The 21,789-nt window shown below is 36.7% G+C and overlaps 3 protein-coding genes and 1 long non-coding RNA gene across 5 annotated transcripts; 2 read left to right on the top strand and 2 right to left on the bottom strand.

Moving 5' to 3' along the window:
- The first annotated feature begins 606 nt into the window (after positions 1-606).
- On the top strand, positions 607-6,186 carry LOC149740825 (2-hydroxyacyl-CoA lyase 1-like). The gene is made up of 12 exons (XM_089872834.1): positions 607-781; positions 1,061-1,211; positions 1,652-1,800; positions 2,152-2,324; positions 2,693-2,941; positions 3,323-3,391; positions 3,589-3,709; positions 3,998-4,111; positions 4,538-4,692; positions 4,999-5,110; positions 5,413-5,582; positions 5,871-6,186. Exons 1-12 carry the CDS (start codon positions 719-721, stop codon positions 6,091-6,093), a joined length of 1,749 nt encoding a protein of 582 aa, XP_089728960.1. The 5' UTR covers positions 607-718; the 3' UTR covers positions 6,094-6,186.
- On the bottom strand, positions 1,269-13,744 carry LOC149740824 (uncharacterized). Of its 2 annotated transcripts, XR_016384439.1 has the most exons (4): positions 13,518-13,744; positions 7,955-13,107; positions 7,077-7,278; positions 1,269-4,161 (listed from the first exon to the last, which is right to left on the bottom strand). It is a non-coding gene; the product is annotated as an uncharacterized LOC149740824 (long non-coding RNA). The 2 variants fall into 2 exon arrangements; XR_016384438.1 differs by lacking the exon at positions 1,269-4,161 and having other exon boundaries at positions 5,179-7,278.
- Positions 9,813-15,921, top strand: LOC149740823 (uncharacterized). The gene is made up of 7 exons (XM_089872831.1): positions 9,813-10,720; positions 12,095-12,247; positions 12,463-12,650; positions 12,999-13,175; positions 14,446-14,613; positions 14,863-15,153; positions 15,607-15,921. The coding sequence occupies exons 1-7, from the start codon at positions 9,813-9,815 to the stop codon at positions 15,861-15,863; spliced, it is 2,142 nt and encodes a 713-aa protein (XP_089728957.1). The 3' UTR covers positions 15,864-15,921.
- Positions 15,922-16,414: 493 nt separating this feature from the next.
- On the bottom strand, positions 16,415-21,476 carry LOC149740822 (ELMO domain-containing protein 3-like). The gene is made up of 7 exons (XM_089872840.1): positions 21,280-21,476; positions 20,209-20,353; positions 19,765-19,968; positions 19,180-19,302; positions 18,794-18,995; positions 18,261-18,388; positions 16,415-17,080 (listed from the first exon to the last, which is right to left on the bottom strand). Exons 1-7 carry the CDS (start codon positions 21,328-21,330, stop codon positions 16,782-16,784), a joined length of 1,152 nt encoding a protein of 383 aa, XP_089728966.1. The 5' UTR covers positions 21,331-21,476; the 3' UTR covers positions 16,415-16,781.
- Between the last annotated feature and the right edge of the window lie 313 nt (positions 21,477-21,789).

Raw genomic sequence — 21,789 nt, 5'->3', positions numbered from 1 at the left:
AAGACTTATTTCATTCGTTTTATTTCATATTTTAAATTAACTTTTCTATTTATTTTTAAGGCATTTTAGCCCTGTTTAAATTCCTTGTTTTTAAAAAACACTTGCTTTGGTATGATTAAAAAACTTAAAACATATTAACTGCTAACTTTACAGTTAACAGTTTCAAAACAATTGACTCTCTCTGTATTTCTTTCCAAAACGCATTTCACACGAATGTGTCCGGCGCCGTGGCGTAGTGGTTAGCGCGCCTGCCTGTAACCATTAGGTAATGGGTTCAAGGCTCGTCGCTGCTACCATTGTGGGCGTATGTGTCCTTGGGCAAGACACTTAACGACATAGCTTCAACCCAGTGGTCACTAATGGGTTGTCCAAATTATCAGCCATACACACATACATAAAAAATGAAAAAATCCAAAAAAAATAATCATCCACAAAGTAACATACATGGCAACTCGTAAGCTGGCACGAGGTGTTAAACCCGTGTGATAACGACTGTCGTTTTCCGGCCACGCGAGGATAAAGTAAGTTACATTCATTACATTCATTCAATGTTTTAAAACTTCTGACGCAGCAAAATTAACTATTCTTACTTGGGGAAGCCCCGCTTTTCTGACGTAAATATTTTGCAGACATGTCCAAAGTGCATTGCTCGCAAATTATTTAACTTGGTTTGTATTTCAGTGCATTAGTTGTTGCAAGTTAACACATTAAACCGAACATGTCGGACGAAAACGTTATGGTCACTGGAGCAGAAGTATACGCGCGGGCTTTGAAAATTCAGGTAACTTTAATTTAGACATAAATAAATAAACAAATGATGATTTAGCACTGTAGGGTAAAATGGTACACCTTTAGCACATAATACACAAATATTTCGATCGTGTTTTTAAACAATTAGCAACAGTCTGTGGTAGTTGTGAGGATTGGGTATGTATATTATTGAATGTTTTTTGTTTTCTGCCAAATGGGACAATAAAATATAAAAAGGCGTACCATCTTTCCCACTGTAGTATAAAATAAATTGTCCCATTCTTCCCACCTTACTACAACAACTTTTCAGGGAGTGGAATATGTGTTTGGAATAGTTGGTGTTCCGATCATGGAGGTTGCCATGGCAATCCAGCAGGTTGGGTTAAAGTTCATTGGAATGAGGAACGAGCAATCAGCTGCTTATGCAGCCGGGGCCATTGGTTATCTAACTGGGAGACCAGGTAATATAACAATATATAGGTAAAGGTAATACAGGTAATGTATAAACAAAAAGAAAATTTAAACAAGGATTTCTTTATTCCTGCATGCACTTTTCATAAGGTTCAAATCCCTGGACTTTATTGCTCCCTTTACTTTATAGTGGGCATGATTTTTAAACTGTTTTATGATCTAAATATATATAGTGGGCAGGGGGAAAATGGGACACTTTTTCATTCTATTTTGTCATCCCATTTGGCAGTAAAAAAAGGGAAATTCAAAGAATTATAAAACCCCATAAAACAAAGTTACATACGTAACATGGTAACTCATAACTTGACATGCGGTTTATTAAACAAAACACCCATGTGACATGAGGTGTATGAACACCCATGTTATAACGACTGTCTTTTATGGCAAGGAGATGATAAACAAAATTACATTTAAATCTGAATTTCATCAGGTGCTTGCTTGGTTGTTTCTGGCCCCGGTTTGATCCATGCATTAGGAGGTATGGCAAATGCAATGGAAAACTGTTGGCCAATGATTGTGTTGGGAGGTTCATCTGATGAAGATCAGCAAGCTATGGGAGCTTTTCAAGAATACCCACAGGTCAGGATCTATTAATAGTAAAGGAACGAATGCCCCCCTAAAAATTATAGTAAAAAAATGAATTTGCAAAACAAAAAATATTTTAGATAAAACTTAGTTCAAAAAAATCCACAGGTTAGAAACTAATGATAGTAAAAAAACTAATGCCCACAATAAATATGGTAAAAGAAAGAATTCACACAAAAAAAATTATAGCAAAAAAAGAGTTTACGCAAAAAAATATTTCAGATGAAAATTACTGCAAAAAATAGGCTAGTGAAAAAATATCGTCCTTGCAAAAATTAAACTTTTTTTGGGTGGTAACATTTTAAATTTAAACCGTTTTACTCAAGTAATAAATATTTTGTGCAGGTTGAAGCATGCAGGCTGTACAGCAAGTTTGCTGCACGCCCTACCAGTATCACTATCATACCAGAGATAATAGAGAAGGCTGTTAGAACTTCAATATATGGAAGACCTGGTGCGTGTTATGTGGATATACCCGGTAACTTTGTCAATGCTTCAGTAAAGCTGGGAGACTGCAGGTATTTGGATAATATTTTAATAAAAAAACATGCTTTTTTTGTGGTGGATCAGCAAGTTTCTGTAATTCATGATGGTGGACTTTTTATTGGGCACGTAGTTGGAATAGTTGTTCTGTTTTATCATCTTTGCTAATAAAGTCTTACTCTATGTGCTCATTCATTATACTTTACCCTCTTGTTATAATAAGTTATCATTATATACTGTTTAAAATGTACGTTCTTTTCTATTTGAATAAGGATCTGAGAATTAGGATTTTGCCCATTACCCCAACACCCAGACTGCTCCACCTGTGACAAGTGTGGACTCTGGTATGGCTTATATTCACTTCATATATTGTTTAAAACTGTTGGCATTCTTCCAATCCCAGGTTCCGATCTGAATGCCCACTTCCACCACGAAGCTTAGCAGACCCAACTTCCATATCTTCAGCTGCTAACCTCATGCTCGCTGCCAAGAGGCCTCTCATAATCATCGGGAAGGGAGCAGCTTATGCAAGAGCAGAAGATGAAGTTAGGAGATTTGTGGAGGATCATAATCTTCCTTTCCTCCCAACTCCTATGGGGAAGGGAGTGATCCCTGATGATCACGAGCTCTGTGTTTCAGCTGCCAGATCAAGGTAAGATAAGCCTTAAAGTTTAGCGGAACAACATTTTAAAAAATACTGCCCTTTTTTAAACCTGTTTTGATGTTTAATGTGACAAGCTGTGGAGTTCCTTCATGGTGTCATGAATTGGTAAGGGAAATGAACTCTCGATCATTTTTGTTGTTCCACTGAATGACGGACACCTGTTAAATGGTGACAGAAGTCATGGAGAACGTCAACATAGATTTGGTTTGACTCTGAGGTTAAGAGCTTGCGTTTTACCGAACGATACCAGATTAGGTGCTTGATACTGCTGCTAAAAATTAAATGTGTCTTTGGGGAATCCTAGTTCCAAACTTCTTATGGCGTGCCTTATAAAGTTATTGTTTTTTAAATCACTTATATATTTCACAGAGCTCTGCTTAATTGTGATGTCATAGTTCTTCTTGGTGCTCGGCTAAACTGGCAACTACATTTTGGAAGGTAAACTTATTCTGTAGAAAACAAACATAAAAATCCCTCACAAGACCTTCAAACTTACATATGTGGTAACTCGTAAGCCTGTACAAGGTGTAAGAGACAAAGCACCATGTTATAAGTTTTTAGGACTGTTGTTTTCTTGCTACACAAGGGTAAAGCAAGTTACATTACATTATCGTTTGCATAACATCTAATTTTAGGCAGCCTCGTTTTAACAAGGATGTTAAGGTGATCCAAGTCGATATCTGTGCGGAGGAATTACACAACAATGTTCAATCTACTGTGGCTTTGTTAGGAAACATTCCAAATGTGATGCAACAGGTTTGATGTGTTCATTAGATCTGTTTATACACATTTTGTTATGCTGTGTTACCCTGTGTCCTGCGATGTGCCATCGGGCATGAGCTTTTGGGTAGAGTTGGCCCACAAATAACAGCAGCGATATTTTAATTATGCGCAAAAAAATAGTATTTTATGAAACATACAGGTAAAAATAGTTTTTACTTACATGTTAAAATGTGTCCACTTTACCAAATAAAAAGCCAGCTAACTTCATTAAGTGTTCGTTTTTATCGATACATGTATTTATGCTGCATTTTATCTCCACAGCTTATTGAACATTCAAAGAAAACTCACCGTGGAGTTCCATGGAGGTTGTCCAAGGATTCTGATTGGTGGAAATTTCTGCAGGAAAAGATTGACAGCAATGCTGTGTCAACTAAGGTGAGTAGGATGGCTTTGGTAAATAAAAGGTTGTGATCAATATTGGGCAGCTGCATAAAGAGATTGCATGTTATAAGTGCCTCTGCCCAAGTGGGTAAGAGTTTGGCGTATGTGTCCTTATAGTGGTTCTAAAGGGTTGTCCAAATTGTTAGCCATACACTAAAAAAAGTAAGTAATTCATAGAGGGTGGTTGTGATGTGGGTAAGAGTTTGGAATACGTGTCCTTATAAGTAGTCACTGTGGTCTAAATTGTTAGCCATACGCCGAAAAAAGTGAGGAATTCTTGAAAAAAAAGAATCAAGTTACTCGTGAACAGGCGCAAGGTTTATGAATCAGAACATCAATGTTCAAATCTGCCGTTGCCCCACTACATAAGAATAAATGAAATAATTTATACAAAGATCAATTTTCAGTTGTACATTGCAGGCATTGGCGGAAGACAAATCTGTGCCTTTGAACTATTATGCTGTGTTTGATGTATTGACGAAACATCTGCCTAAGGATTGTATTATAATAAGTGAAGGGGCGAATACAATGGATATTAGCAGGACCATGATATTAAACTACCTACCAAGGCACAGGTGGGTAACTTAGGTTAAATATTAATCGTTTGTGAAGAATGCGACTTCCTATAGGTTTATGGTGTTACTTGTCAATGTTGTGCAAATACGCTTCATATTATTTATTACACACTACTTGGATTTAAAGTTTTTATTTTAATTAAACTTTTTATTTAACATTAAGTCATTTTATTGTATATATATTTGAAAGAAAGGTTGAAAATTTCTGTGCTAATATGTTCTACTTCTATATGTGACTAAACATATAACAAGACAGATGGAAAAAAACCTAAATAAACATTATTTTTTCTACAATTCTTTTTTTAGATTAGACGCTGGTACGTTTGGAACAATGGGTGTTGGTTTGGGGTTCGCTGTTGCTGCAAGTTTGTACTCGCTGGACATTGCCAAAAAAACTGGCATGCCACCACAGAAAGTGGTACGTCAATGTTTTTTTCACATTCATGTAATATGATTATATTTAGATAAGACACCATTATTCTTAAATTTTTAATAAATGGAAGATGGGACACATATTCATTTTATTATCTTGTCTCATTTGGTAGTAAACAAGGAACATTCAAAGAATTATGAAATCGTTTCTTCACAACTCCCATAGACCATTGTTAATTGTTTAAAACACGGTCATGATATTTGGATGTTATGCGCTAAAGGTCGTCCCATCTTTCCCCAATCTGCTTTTAACAAAAGATTTTAAAAACGTACAATCTTCTGTACTAGGTTTGCATACAAGGAGACAGCGCATTTGGTTTCTCAGGCATGGAGTTGGAAACCGTGTGTCGATACAACCTTCCACTTGTGTTTGTGGTTGTAAACAACAACGGAATCTACTCAGGCGGAAACAAGGATTTCTGGGAAGCGATAAAAATGTCCGGAGACATCGCTGTACAGTGAGAAAATTATTTTGTTATTTTTTTAAATTAAGTTTATTCTTGCGTGGTTTAATATTTATTATAACAGGGATGTTTCATACACCTTGTGCCCACTCACGAATCACCATTTGGTTTGATTATTTTTTGGGCTTTTTTATTTTTATTCTGTATGGCTGACAATTTGACAAATCATTAGTGACCACTGGATTGGAGCAATTGTCGTTAAGTATCTTGCCCAAGGACACGTACGCCCACAACGATTACCCCTGGGTTAAACAACTGTCTTAACATTACTTATATACACAGCGCCCCGCCCACCTTCCTCACACCGGAGTCGAAATACGAGAAGTTGATTGAAGCGTTTGGTGGGGAAGGTCACTCGTGCGTGACGGCCGATCAGCTGGACGAATCATTCAAGCGTTGCATGTCACGCTCCAGTGAGCAAGCGAGTCTCATTAACGTAATGATTGACACGACGTCAGCGAGGAAAGAACAGGAGTTTACTTGGCTGACTAGAAGCAAAATGTGATCGCTATTTAATGATGGATGATAAATGTTTAATTTATAAAAATCGTGCTATGCAATTTCTCTAAGTAAAATAAAATGCAATCGTGTTTCAAAATGGGTGTTTGTTTAATTCAATGAAATTACGAGAGCTTACACCTGGGGTAACTTTGGGGGCGTCAATGTTTTTGGACAACCTATTAGCAACCACTGGGTTGAATGCTATATATTATACTGTGGGGTAAAGATGGGACACTTATAGCAGCCAAAACTAATTTTTTCCTGACTGTGTTTTTAACAATTACCAACGCTGTTTTAGAGTCGCGAAATACGGTTGTGTAATTCTTTGAATTCTCTTTGTTTGCTACCAAATGGGACGAGAAAATCGCTACTGTATTCGAAGAAACAAATACAATTTATGTCAGAATTATTTTAGTAAGATATGGGCCAATATCGCTAACAGTTACAGTGGACACCTTTAGCACATAATATCCAAATACCCAGATCATGTTTTAAACAATTAACAACGGTTTATGGAAGTCGTGAGGATACGGTTTTATAATCCTTTGAATGTTCTTTATTACCATTAAATAAAACGAAAAGGTGCCCCATCTTCCTCTACCCTATACTAGACTACCATTTAACGAGGGCCCTTTAAAGTATACTTATTCGTTGGGATAGTTGCACTGAAAATGATTTTACAAATTTCCAATTTGAATCAAATTTCTAATCAACGATGCTTCTACCCCGCTTAGCTTTACGTCGGTTTGATTTGGATCGGGGGGATTATTAATGCGTGTGCACATCGCTTATACACACGACGTAAATTTAAATGCATAAACGTAAGAACACGATGCTGTGAAATGAATGAATGTAACTTGTTTTATCTTCTCGCGGATAAAACAACAGTCGGTATAACACCGGTGTTCGGATTCATACACCTCGTGCGGCCGCGCCCTACCACGTATGTGTAACTTTGTGGGTGATTGTTGGGAGTTTGTAGCTTACTTGTATTATCGGGTGTTGTTTCTAGAAGTGCATAATTTGTAAAGCCCACAAATAAAACTTCCACTGCGGTTATATCGCCCTGATAAACACGTCACAGCTGTCGTACAACCTCGGCTCCAGAACAGCTGTGAATTCCAATCTCGGTCCCATGGGAAAAACATTGAAAGTGAGTTTGAAGTCACAACCAACAAGTTTCAATAATCTGTGATGACGGAATTTATTTAAATCATTTTGTATCGGTAGCAAGTTCACCTTGTACCAAAAATTGTAGTTTTAATTTATTACGTCTTACCTGACAGGTAGAGAAGTAAAATATAGACGTTTTAGTCAAATGAAAACGTATAAATCAGAGTTAGTTTGACTTCATAGTGTTTTGAAATACAAGTTTGGGAATAAGTGTTATTTAGGCAGCCTACGTTAGTACACATGGCATATGTACAGTAGAGTGAGGGAAGATGGGACACCTTTTTATATTCTATTTTCTCGTCCCAATTAATAGTAAACAAAGAAAATTTAATGAATTATAAAACTCTATCCTTACGACTCCCATAGACCGCTGTTAATTGTTTAAAACACGATCAGGATATTTAGATAATATGTGCTAAAGCCATTCCGTCTTACCCCACCGTACTTTATTTACGAACGAAATATAACTTGAGTAAGTCACAGGGCAAATAATATGCGAATGAACGCAAGATATCAATAAACGCGTGCACCAAATAAATCAAAGTGTCGCAAACACACGGGGGAGTATAACGCATGTCATGTCCGCGTGAAAACCACCTTTAAAAATATCGACCGATGTCTCTGTTCAATGTCAAACTTATGTTAACTGAGTGCAAGCTATTCATAACACAGCTTAAGTCAGATGTGCTTACCTGCTTATTAACTGGGCGTGTACTTCAACTATAGGTTCATTTTGGCATCGCAGGAGGTAACAGTTTCATGTATTTCTGCACTTATAGAGAAATATACAGGTTAGAGAACAAAACGTGTAATATGCAAGCGTTTTCAAGTAAAGGCATGGTAAAAAGAAAAACTAAGATATAGTTTTAGGGCTATTGGTTTTAACATTACGTTTGTGGTATATAGAGGTTTGAGAAAGTGTGATTCGTAATATGGTAGGGTGGGGGAGGATATGACACCTTTTTATTCTATTTTTTCGACTTATTTGGTAGTAAACGAAAGAACATTCAAAGAATTATAAAACCATACTCTCGCGATTCCCATAGACCGTTGTTAATTGTTTAAAAGACAAAGTCATTTAGATATTATGTGATAAAGGTGTCCCGTCTTCCCCCACCCTACTATACAAAATTAAATGCATTAGTGACATGCCCGACGAGTAGATTATAAGGGCTCTTATAATCCACTCAAGCTGCTATACAGCTATGCAGACGATGTAACGGAACTGATTCTCCCGCATGTCTATATATAAATGGCCTATAGGCGGGCATTATAGGGCGGACACGTATTTGGCATATTTTCATATTGGAAATTTATAAGATTATTCAAGATCTATAGGAATCTATTTACGTTTTAAATAAATGTTCAGTTTTTGTTGACGGTATAACTTATTTGTTTTAGAACGAATATGGCTTAATATCTTTACGATTTCCTTGCCAATTTTGGAAGCCTATATTATTTACAATTTAATTCTAGTTTTTAATAAAACCTTTTATAAATAGTACCGTGGGGTAAGATGGTATATCGTTAGCAGCTAAATCCCATATTTCCTGATCGTGTTTTGAACTATTAACAAAAGTCAATGATAGTTGTGAGGATACGATTTTATAATTATTTGAATGTCCTTTGTTTACTACCAAATGGAACGATAAAATAGAAAGAAAGGGTGTCCTATTTTTCCAACTCTATACCGTATGTAACGTGTTCGTAGCACCAGATCGTTACTGTAATATTTCACCCAAGATTCGTTTAACTAAGCGCCAGATCAGGGTCAGATTTGTGGAATTGATTACAGTTACTGGGGTAGAATGGGAAGCAGTTAGTTGGTAAATATATGCAAGTCAGTTATCAATAAGTAAATCAGTAGCGAATTGGTTGTTAGTTATCGGTGGTGTGTATTGAAGGGGTGTCATCGGGATATTTAGATATTCTGTGCTAAAGGTGTCCCATCTTCTCCCACCCTATACAAGTGTCCCATTTTCTCCCACCCTATACAATGCATTTGGGTAACGGACTTCAGAGTCGTGGGGATGCGGTTGTATAATTCTGTGAATATTCTTTGTTTACTACCAAATAGGACGATAACATAAAGAAACAAATATTTTGCGCGTTTACGAAACGCGTGTGCGGTTTCACGTCCACTTTCCAAATCTTGCCATCTGTTTCGCAAGCAAGATAAAAATCTTGAAAAGGGCTCAAGAACTGCAAGTCTGTAACAACTGACTTTCGTTTGTGTATTTTGGCGCATACTTTTGACTTCTTTACGTTTTACCACAATAAAGATTGAAAACAATGAAAAATTGGAAAATCGCTACTGTCTATACAATATACACAACCGCATAATTTTTTGACAGCTTTATGTAATATCTTGTGAATATGTGGAATTTGTGGATATTTAGCGCTTAAGTTTAAACCATATAATAAAGTTTAAAAAACAGCAAACAGTTTAAAAATTGCTAATCTAAATAACTGCATTTGTTTCCCAACAGTAAGTACAATGTTTTAGTCTGAGTTTATTTGTATCGGATTTTTTATACTTGGAGGTTTGAAATGTCGGTAAAAGTTGAACAGGGCGAAGGCAAGAGCCGCGTTCACCTGGTACAAGTTGAGGAAACGAATCGGCAACCTCAAACTAAAACCTTAGGACAGACTGAGCTCTTGACGAGCGCCACGGGTGGTCCAACAGTGCTTGTGGTTTCGACAGGAACGAAAGATATTAACGAAGGCTCAAGCCAAGTGGAAAGTACAGAGGAAGGCGGTGAATGGACGTTGTTGCAAACGCCGAGTGAGGAGAGAAATTATAGAAGGTTCGTCGTACTTGCTGATGTTCCTGAGAAAATCATTGAAACTACTGAAGTTGTCGAAGCACAAGGTGTCTCAGGTGTTCAAGGTGCCCGGGAAGCCCGAGGTGTTCAAAGTGTCCAAAGCGTTCAGGGTGCACAAGGTGTTCAAGGTGTCCAAGGTGTCCAAGGTGTCCAAAGTTCCCAAGGTGTCCAAAGTTCCCAAGGTGCTACATCTTCTACAATCGTTGTATCTAGAAGCGGCAGGCAATCGACGATGACGAACCACAGTCGAGCTTTGTCACATACGTCATCAGATGCAGTCTCGTACGTCATCAGTCACCCTGACGACGGTACTGAATACAGGGAAATGAATGAGAATACACTGAAGCTTTACTACGGTGAACGCACGCCCTATGGCACAGTTACAAGAAGAGAACGTAGCCAAGCAAACGGCAGCAACGTTGACGTCACTTCAATACGTAGCGGACAAAGTGGTGACGTAACTGACGTCACATACCAGAATTCTACGTCACAATCCATCTACTCAACATTGATGCGAGGGACGGGCAAAGGAACAGAGAGAATTCCTTTACGAAGTAACGACCTGTTTTATAAAGATTTCCTGCCCACAAAGTTGAAAAGGACGACCTGCTTTAGAGGATACAATCCTTACGCGTGAGTGGTTGGTTGGGTAATTTTAATAACGTTATAAACGTGTGTAATAGGAATAATATGAGTATATGTGTATATATACGGTTGCTGTAAATGATCATCCTGTAACCAATACGGTAAAAGGTTGGAACGAGTATAGATATTTCAATTTAACATTTTTGTTTATATGGTTATATGTACGAAACACGGTAAAAGTTTAGCAACGTCGGTCAATACGCGGACGTTTTATGATAAACATATACTCGTTCCTAGAGGACTTTATATACAGAACCTTTCAATTACGCGGTGCATATACAATGTTGCTTGCATTATAGGTATTTGGTCTGCAGAAATTTAGGAATATATCGTAGGGCAGGGGAGATAAGATCTTTTTTTTCTATTTTCTCGTCCTAATTGGTAGTTAACACGGAAAATTCAAAGAGTTACAAAACCGTATTCTTACGACTGCCATGGACCGTTGTTAATTGTTTAAAACAGGATCAGGATATTTTTATATTAAGTGCTAAAGATGTCCCATGTTCCCCCTCTCCATACTATATACTAGGTAACCCTTTAGGTCAATAAAGGTGGCGTGAGCTTCCCGCAAAAATTTAAGGAATGTATTTTTCTCGATATTGAACAAACACATCTTGTGAATAATTGTTTACGCCGTCTCTTGACAGTAATTGCAGCAAACCAAGTTTGCAATTTACCAAGTTACGCAACACTTCGACCGCTGGCTTAAACCTTATATGCAACAAACTCAGTTTACCTTTAGCCTTGAAGTGAAATCAATTTATCAAAATTAAGACTTTGTGTGCCCAAGAGAGCGTAGATACTTTGTTTTAAGTAATGATTTAAATTAATTGAGTTAAATTATTTTGAAACATAACACCCGTGTCATAACGACTGCCATTGCCTCGCCACTCGAAGATAAAGAGGTTTTATTCATTCATTTAATCAACCAACTTGAATTTGTGTCGGTGGGTTTACCAGCCACGCTTTTGCCTGATACTTTTAACGAAAAAATACAACTTATTCGAGTAGTTTTTACCTGCAGCGTGTGTATAACTAATGCAGTTCTGTTGCTAATTTTCTTCTCTTTATTGTTGCATCAATTAACCTGGTATTTGCTACTCTATCTGAGGAGATAAATTAAAACTATATGGTAGAGTGGGGGAAGATGGAATACATTTTCATTCTATTTTCTCGTCCCATTTAGTAGTAAACAAAAAACATTTAAAGAATTACAAAACCGTATCCTCCCGACTCCCATAGACCGTTGTAATTGTTAAATACAAGATCAGGATATTTGAATATTATGATCTAAAGGTGATGTACTTTATTCCCTCATCCTACTATATGTGTTGTTTTTTATCCCAACGATATTTGTTTCAGAGAATGCGTCGTTAGCGCCAACGAGTGGTTAGAAGAAAACCGAAACGTCACTTTGATCAGATGCGAATCTGTACGTCACAGACTCGACCATTCACACGTCATAAACCCAGAATCAACTACGTCACATGACAGATCATATCTTATTGGGATAAGGTAAAAAGAAAGTGACGTCATCAGAACATGTAACTTTGATATAAATTGACAAATTTTCACTGACCATGCTAAAACATTTGTTGTAAGAAAAGTAAGAAGAAACTAATAAAGGTAAAACAATACCCGTGATCTAAACAATTATATTTTGCTATCCTACATTTTGGGGCTAAAACACACAGACAAAATTGTTATTTTTACCGAATACCCTAAAATAGGTTGTGGTTGCGCCACCTAGCGGCCAGACAAGAGATAGAAACGAAAATCGGTTACAAGAATTTCGTTCCCCGTTATCTTAACGAGGACGAGAAGAAAAAATACAAACCTCACGATTGCCCTTATTTCGAGGACCTACAAACTACGTTGGATAGAATAAACGAGGATTTGGAAACCTCACCGTTACGAGGTTATAGATCTAATTTTGTAAATATTGTGTTTGCCATCAAATAGGAAGATAAAAAAGAGTAAAAACCATGATCCACCTTATGTTATAGTTCTGTGGGGCAAGATCAGACACTTTTTCATTACATTTTATCGTTTCATTTGGTAGTAAACAAAGAACATTTAAAAATTATAAAACCGTATCCTCGCGACTCCCATAGACCGCTGTTAAACCGTGCTGTTACTTGTTTAAACCACGATCAGGATATTTAGATATTATGTGCTAAAGGTGTCCTATCTTACCCCATGGTAATATAGCCTACCTTCAAATTGAAAGATATGCCAAATGTAAACATTAATTATCAAACCACAGGTTCTGTACTTAACGTGGAGGTTGTGCCTGTCAACTACTCGCTGGCTCACCGTGACGGAGGAGAATTAGATCCGGAGCAAAGTTACTTCTGCATAGATTTTCTTGGGAACTGGAATTTTTTCAACGTTAGAGTTTTCTACATTTGCTCGAGAAGGGCAATCAGGAATACTAGGATAGGTAGGTCAAGTACGCAGCGCCACTGTAAAAATCAGTGTGGGCGTGTGTGTCCAAGCAAGACGTTACTGGTTAACGTATTAAGAAATACAGACTGCGGTGCAAAGCTGTTTCCACTTTTTAATCAAAATCGCCGCGGTCCCAACATATTTTTTAGAAATATTGTTTAGTGTGCATTTACCTAACACTTATGCGGGTAAAACTACGGATATGCCAAAAAAAACGAGACTGCTATAATACAGTTATTATCTATATTTCTAAATTATAACGCTATTCTTACAACGCATGTAACATATGCCATTACCACAAGATCGAGACTAAAGTAATTTATTCAAATTCACTTACCTTATTTCAGGTCGCTTGATTGACATAAACGACAAGCTATAGATATACGTTGCTAAACCTACCGGTTCCTAGACGTAATAGGATCCTAATTAAATATAAATTAATCGAATACCGTCTCCTTGCGTTCTGTCTGATATAAACAAAGTGCTGCAAATACTCGTTTTGAAACCTAAATGAGAAAACCTGTTACACTGAAACGCAGAAGTACAATAACTGACTGAACTAAAAAAGACGACTGCACCGTGTGCTTAACGCGACGTTCTAAATCTGTTGTTTACTAAAAACGCGAACCGTTTTAAGCAAAAAGCGTGCGGCGTCTTAAAGTTGCAATCAACTCAAGGAAACATGCGACTCAACTAAAGCAAGTTAAACCAAGATTTAAACAAACATCAAGTCATTACTGAGAATTGCATCAACATGAAATACTGTTATATAAGTATTTGTTATTAAACGCGGATAAATAATCATTAAGGTCTAGCTGCATTATGACTTACCTGGTTAATTACCATACTTTACTCGAGCCTCGAACCGAACACCTGTCAAGTCTAAATTACCAGTCACACATTAAAATATAAAATATCCCCGTCAAAACAACCACCCACAAAGTTACACACGTGGTAACTCGCAAGCTGGTACAAGATGTATATTAGGGTGGGGGGAGATGGGACACTTTATTTTCAGTCTATTTTCTCGTCCCGTTTGTTAGTAAACAAACCACATTCAATGATTTATAAAACCGTATCCTTACGACTCCCATGGACCGTTTTTAATTGTTTTAAACCACGATCAGGACATTTGAATATTATGTGCTAAAGGTGTCCCATCTTCTCCCACCCTAAAACAGAACACCCGCCGTGTTAAAGCGACTGTCGTTTTCGACCCTTGCGAGATAAACAAGTTGCATTCATTTAACCACAATATATTCTAGGTTACGAAGACTTCACGCCTTCCCCCCTCACTCTCCCACCTTCTAAAACTCAGTTCCAGAAACTGAACAGCGTCATGTCACGTGTTAACAGGTGGATTCAAAGCCAACGTAAGAAAGACATCGTTGGAGTTCAAGTCATTGAATTTCCCTTCAAACCAAAGCTTTTAGGTAAGATGAGTAATTACTATTATCTACAGCGGGCAATACATAACTGAGTAACTGCTGTTCAGAACGCTAGATACTAGTTGTCTTGTGTGTTAGCCTGTTACGAGTGTATAATATATAGATGATTATAAGTTGGGTTAAAATTATGTTTTTTTTTCTTTATATGAGCTATGTTTTCTTTATCTGTGATTGCCCGATTTGGCAGAAAATAAGAAACGTTGTTAGCAATTATAAACTTGACGTATTTTACAGTTGCTGCCAATGGGAACCTGAAAACAAACAAAATGTGTTACGAACCGTCCAAAATTAGCGTATATTGGAATACTGTACGCTTCGTGAGGGTTTGGTATATGACGTCACTTGCCGAAACCAAAAGACAGGTGCAAGACCAAGTCCCGCTGACGCATATGAAACCTGAGATTGCTGTTCGTACTTTTGTGCCTTGCCAACTAACAGAGGCTGGATGCTGCGGAATACAGAAGCCCATTTTTGCAACAACTCGTGATACAGTGCAACGGATAAGTGAATGGTTGCAAAAAACAGGTTTGTTAATTTAGTTGGAATAAGACTTATACCTAAACCGTGCATGTAGATTTTCCATATTTTTGTTTGTAAAGAAACTGTGTATTCGTTTATTCAAATACTCACAAAGTTACATACGTTGTAACTCGTAAGCTGGCACGAGGTGTATGAAACAGAACATCTGTGTTATAACGATGCGTGGCCAAAAGGATTATAGCACCACATTCAACATTAGCCATGTACAGTAGGGTGGGGGAAGATGGGACGCCTTTTTATTCTATTTTCTCATCCCATTTGGTAGTAAATAAAGGACGTTCAAAGAATTATAAAACGGCAGTCTATCCTTACGTCTTTCTTTTAGACCGTTGTTAATCGTTTAAAACACGATAAGGATATTTGGATAATATGTGCTAGGGGTGCCCCATATTTTCCCACAGTACTATATATAATGTAAAATACCACTTTCATTTTCAGGAGCTGACCTGATTTATATTGAAACTGACAACGTAGAAAAGTGGTCGTCCAGCAAGGAGAGCATTGAAAAGGAATTAGGTGAACGGACTTACAATAAAGAAGATTACACTGCGACTGTTACGAAGAGTGCTTTAGAATACAGACTTACAATATTCAGAGTTTTCTACAGGCCCAATGAGCTCACCACCGAGGAAGAGCAAGATTCACCATCGCCTGTTAAACCAGTTTGCTGTTTTGTTGGTTGCACCGTCATGTGACGTCACATGTTCGGTTCGTTTGTCGTTTCATTCTGTATAAAAAGAAGTCAGCAAATTATTTCGTGTTTTATCTTGATAGCGCAGAAGAAAAAATGGTTTATGTATAGTAGGTTGGGGTAAGAAGGTCCATGTTTTCATTCTCTTTTATCGTTTCGTTTGGTAGTTATCAAAGAATATTTACATAATTATAAGTAGAGTGGGGAAGATGGGACAGCTTTAGCACATAATATCGAAATATTCTAATCGTGTTTAAAACAGTTAACAACGGTTTCTTAGAATCGTGAGGACACGATTTTATATTCTTTGTTTACTACCAAATCGGACGAGTAAATAGAATGAAGAGGTGTCCCATCTCCCCACACCCTGGAGGTGTATGAAACAGAACCACCGTGTTATAACGGCTGTTGTTGCCCCGCTTTACTTCCACAGTCTATCATGGCCTACTCAATACATTGCCATGGTAGACCACGATTCTATTCTATGCGGGTGAGGTCCACAGAATGGCACACCATGGGTGTTAAGATTTAGACCAGGGTTGGCCCATCAGCCCATTCATAATTCAGCTAGAAGTTTATTGGAAAAGCGTGTAAGAGCGTTGGTAGGAAGTTGTAATGAACTGTGGCAACAAGGGGTTTATACTGACGGTTGAAGATTTAAAAATCACAGTTAAACTGCTGTGGGTATTAACCTGCAGTGCAAAGAGGGGCGGTAAGTAACACAAGCACAAGATGCTACCATAAGCACACGGAATCGGCGTTATATGAAACAAGCGGAAACGAAAGCAAGGATAGATCAGGATACGTATATATACAAACAGTTCAAGCGCTGTACATTTAAAATCAGAAGTAACAATGAGCAAAATTTCGCTAAAAATTAAAGAACAGAAATACGGTCGTCGGATGATGTCATTCAATGACGTCATTCGACTTCCGTTTTCGCAGACGAGAGGTTTTTTTCTTCGTCCAGTTCGTGTATGCCCATGAACCTCGGGTCACTGGACCGTGAAAATGATCGGTCACGGTCCACTGGCTGTAGGACGACGTCAAGCGACTGTGACGTCATAGCGGGCGATTGTAATGAGATATCGGACACGGATGAAGCCGCGGAAAGTCGGTTCGTGGTGTGAAGCGGGGGTAAGACGGGACGTCGTTTACTGAAAGCCATGTTTGCTCGTTTCATCATCACAGCAGGTTGTTTGGATGCTGCCACTTCTGCTTCTGTGTTTGAATGATAATGTTAGAAGTGGTTGGGTCACTTTTGTTTAAAAAAATAAATTCAAATAGTGAATTAATGAATGTAACTTACTTTATCCTCGAACAGGCGAAAAACGACAGTCGTTATAACACGGTTGTTTTGTTTCATAAATCTATAGTGCCAGCTTACGAGTTACCATGTATAACTTTGTGGGTGATTATTCATGTTTGATGGATTTAAATTTAAAGTTATGTTACACTCAACAAATAGACGCATATGCATGTTTTGTAAGAGGTGTGTGAGCAAGTTATTGAGGTGGTATGTATTTAATTTATCGTCACATGACAGGGCATTAATAGTTGTTATAACAGGGGTGTTCTGTTTCAAACACTTCGTGCCCGTTTACAAGTTTGTAACTTTGTGGGTGATTTATTTATATTTATTTTTGTAATGTATGGCCACTGGTTACCACACATAAGAGCAACAACTGTTTAAAATTTTAATTTTCTAAAACATTTTATTATTCTATATAAATGGTTAAAATTATAATTTAAAAAAAAATAATTTTAAACATAAACTACAGGCCAGAAACGCAATGCAGTAACTGAGTATTTACTGTGATTGGTTAAAAAATAAAGCCAAACAATAAGGTGTTGTATGTTTGCATCAGCATTAAAACAGCTTACTCGGTATTCTTATTGTTATATCATATAATACATCATGTGTGTTGCATGTGATTACATGCAAAAAGCTGACATCGGCTTATTAAAGAGACAATGTTCAATATAATCATAAACTAATTTAAAATGGGTCCCTTATAAAACTACAGGTTGCACGCGGTTGCAAACAGTTGCAAATATTTTCGTTATTTCGACCAGAAACGCTACGCGGTCACGTCCAACAGATGTCAAATGACCATACGAGTTTAACAATCTAACTTTTGGTCCGATACCTCGAATGGTTTTTAAGTTATAGTCAAAAAACCATTACGCAGTTGCAGATATTTTGGTTGTTTCGATAACTTAAAAACCAAACAAAAAAAACCGTTTGCAACCTCCAGTTTTAATAAAGACCCATTTAAAATATAATAAAAATATGCAGTTGTCACAGTTGGGGTAATTGGATAGGCATTAACTTATAACTTACAAAACATTACAACATTTTTACAAATGAAATTAAAATTAAAACTGTGATCTACTTTACCTTTTAAAACATGGCCGGAGTCTTTCATAGTTTTATGTTGTGTCTTCCATACATGGTAGAAATGCCAGAATATCGCGAGATAAAAGTCATTCATAACTGCAACAACTTGCTTACGTTTGTTGCAAAACCTGTAAAAATGATTTTTCTGATAAAAAATCGTTGGTGTTGAATATATCATGATACTCTGCCACAAACAATTTAAATATAATTTGATTACCCTCTTTGTAACAATATCCAAAACATACCAAAAAAACTAATGTCAAAATATTTTCAAGCTTTATAAAAAATCTATAGAGGAATAATCTAAAACTATTGCAAAATTCTATAAAGCAAAAAGGCCTCTATATTTCCATGTACATCTTTGCGATAAATAACCAAGTTGCAGTGAATTTAAAATGATTTAACATCATAATAATTCACCTCAATTGGTCAATTTAATTGAGGTCCTAGTACCCATGGCGTGCTACACTGCGGAACCTCACCCACATAGAATACACAGGTGTTTGTACCTTATTTTGTTCACAATATTTTACCTTGTTAGTTTTTCCTCCCGCAAAACTTTTAAAGCGATCCTGGTCACGTTTATGGAGACGAGGCAAAACGGGAAGTTTTGCTCCGGATGAACAGAGAGGCGGAAGATCTCACTTGCGATGTCCGGCTTATCAGTGACGAGGAAGAGAAGATGAAGAAGAGCGAGAAATCCGGCTCCTCGAAGATCAGTTGCCGGATCGTCACCTAAATTTTAATACATGCAGAAAAAAAAAATGAAGTTTTTAAAATTTATTTTTACTATAAAATAGAAAAAATACAAGAGAAAAAATAAATGGCCGCTTTCAGTATTCAGCCAATTTACCCAACACCCCAGGTCCCCACATGCTTCCCATAAAAACCTCACACTTATATATTAGTTCAAACCAACCTTGAAATCCAATTGACTCCCAGTGACTTCCATTCTTGGGACAATTATGTTTACATCCCGACAATCTTTTATAAATAGTTTGTAAAACTCGATAATGAACCTCAATGTTGTGGTTTAATGTAACTGGAGATAAAATGAATTAAATGACAGTATTTTGAGTACACTAACTGAAACTGAAAGGTTATAATTGTTCATAGCATAGGCTTTAGTATTTTGAGCCAGGTACTAAACTTATAGCAAAAGAAATGAAGAAAATAAGTAGCCTATAGTATAGCCTGTATTAGAAAAATGTTTTGTTTAATTTAATAGAACAAAAATTAAACATGGTAGGCAATTGGCTTGCCCTGATTTTTACAAGTACATAAACATTACATTTTTACAATTTTTACAACTACATAAACATTACATAATTTTTATTTATCTCTTCGAAAACGATAGCGAAGATCATGTTATTTAAAGAACTAAGAGAAGGGAATTAACAGCAAAACAACTGTTGTTAAACATGCTATGGATAAAAAATGAGGGAAAGAGTGTAAACTAAAATAGTGTGACTGTTGCATCTAACAACTAAGTAACTGAACCTACCTTTAGCAATACAGAACACCAGATCTCTCTCGTGGTTAAGCGACTTGACAAGTCTTCTTGGTCCGAACATGAATTGAATGATCTGAGAGAACTTGTTTCGCGGAACTCTTGTACAGATGTTCGTTGTATCGAGGTTTTGGGTTTGGAAATACTGCAAAGCTTCGCTGAATAAAATGTCTTCAGTTGCTTTTACCACCCCACTTACTGCAAAAAGGTTTAAGCCATTAATTAAACATTAAATTTTAAGTTGGAGATTGGTGAAGTGTAAATCTTTTGGCAGCATCTTTATTAACTCTGATGTCTCAAAATATTTAAACTAAAAGCACTTCTTTATCCACACATCAAATTGTAATAAAATAACATCAATTACTTTTACATAAATCACATTAAATTTTTACACAAGCACAATGAAAGACATTTTCTCTCCCTAATTAAAATCCTCACATGGTTGCTTTATTACTTCCAGGGCATCCCACTCTGCTCTTTCATCTGCAATATTCTCCTGCCACAACCTCAACTCTTCTTCTTCTTTCGCATCTTTTGCCCCGTCACCAGCTCCCAACAAACCTTTGTCTTTCAGAATCTCAGTCTGGCGTAAAATGACAAAAATACATTTAAAATTGTAGGGGTAATGGCCAATGGGCCAAATCCAGCCTAAATCCAAGTCATGGGACTATACAAAAAAGACGGAACACTTTTTCCACTAGGAGGCAATGACAAATTCGTTTCTCTATTCTATGGGGAGCAGTTAGTTTCACGGTTTATACACATAAGATATAAACCCCTAACCCCTAACCCATATCCCCTAACTCCTACCCCAAACTCGTGCTAATCAAACAAAAAAAACGTGAAAAAAAAATTAAAAAAAGTATTTCACTGTGCGGGACTCGAACCCGATAAAAATGAAACAAAGAGCGTATACGACCGCACGCAAACCGTTACACCACAGACTCTATGACAGTAAACAGAACGAAAGAGCGTATATAACCAACCTAATGTGAGAAAGATGTTCTTACTAGGGTTTTATGTATTTAGAAAGGTACTTTTATTATTTAATTAACTTATTAACACTTTGTAGTGTTTTTTTTGTGCGTTTTTCCGTATTTTTTTATTTAAATAATTGCCGACACCTAGCGGAAAAAGTGTTCCGTCTTCTTCGTATAGTCCCATGTAAATCCAAGGCCCTCAAGGATCTGACCCATACATAATAGACTACACGCAAAAAATTAGGTATAAAATTTGATTATACTGGCGCAGAAATCAAAACAGGTTGAGTAGCCTTTTAACTCTTGAACAGAAATAATCATGGTCAATTCATTGTATTATAGAAATGAAAAGATAACTAAACACTCAACTTATTTACATACGAGCACTAAAAATATTAAAAAATGCCAACTTCCAAATTTTAGATAACCAGATAAGTGACATACAATTTTACGGGTTATTATATTATATGAATATAGATTCTATATACAAATATACTTTTAAAATTTAAATTACAACGAAAATTCCCACCGCTGTTTTAGTAGGTTCTATGTCCATTCCTTTATCTAGTGATAATTCCATCGTGAAAAACCTGTTCTTTAATTAACTTCCAAGAACCAAAAAAACTGACCTAACGCTTGCAGCCGTGCTTTGCAGCACAAGAGAAAATCCAATTACCAACTAACGTCTTGACAGCCAACAGCCTTCACAATGGTTCACGCTTCGGCGGATTTGAATAAAAGTGGAGTTCCCGAAAAGATTTAGTCACTTGGGGTAAGATTCTCCATTCTTGTGAGCTTTTTATGCATTAATCTCACGGGATTTGACAAAAATGTGATTTTTGAACAAGAAAAGAAACGTCTTCTGTTAATATTCAATTACATACGTCGCATTTACGAATTCCTAATGCCCTAATTCCCTTTTTTGTATATTACATATTTACATTTAAACGTTCGCCAAGTATTATAATTGGTATTCCATTTAAGAAGGAATTGCAATCATACAACTGTCTGTAATTGAAAATACATTTCAACAACCACC

Source organism: Ciona robusta, chromosome 2 (assembly GCF_009617815.1).
Source record: "Ciona robusta chromosome 2, ASM961781v2".
Lineage (NCBI taxonomy): Eukaryota > Metazoa > Chordata > Ascidiacea > Phlebobranchia > Cionidae > Ciona > Ciona robusta.
The sequence above is the reverse complement of the archived record's forward strand: the minus strand, read 5'-3'. Positions and strand labels throughout refer to the sequence as shown.

Coding starts and splice junctions, on each gene's coding strand:
- LOC149740825 (XM_089872834.1), top strand. CDS start 719: ATGTCGGACGAAAACGTTATGGTCACTGGAGCAGAAGTATACGCGCGG. Junction 782..1,060: donor CGCGGGCTTTGAAAATTCAG/GTAACTTTAATT, acceptor ACAACTTTTCAG/GGAGTGGAATATGTGTTTGG. Junction 1,801..2,151: donor CTTTTCAAGAATACCCACAG/GTCAGGATCTAT, acceptor TATTTTGTGCAG/GTTGAAGCATGCAGGCTGTA.
- LOC149740823 (XM_089872831.1), top strand. CDS start 9,813: ATGTCGGTAAAAGTTGAACAGGGCGAAGGCAAGAGCCGCGTTCACCTG. Junction 10,721..12,094: donor AGAGGATACAATCCTTACGC/GTGAGTGGTTGG, acceptor TATTTGTTTCAG/AGAATGCGTCGTTAGCGCCA. Junction 14,614..14,862: donor CTTCAAACCAAAGCTTTTAG/GTAAGATGAGTA, acceptor CGTATTTTACAG/TTGCTGCCAATGGGAACCTG.
- LOC149740822 (XM_089872840.1), bottom strand. CDS start 21,330: ATGGAATTATCACTAGATAAAGGAATGGACATAGAACCTACTAAAACA. Junction 19,969..20,208: donor GGAAGTAATAAAGCAACCAT/GTGAGGATTTTA, acceptor ACCTTTTTGCAG/TAAGTGGGGTGGTAAAAGCA. Junction 18,389..18,793: donor CGGGAGGAAAAACTAACAAG/GTAAAATATTGT, acceptor TCATTTTTACAG/GTTTTGCAACAAACGTAAGC.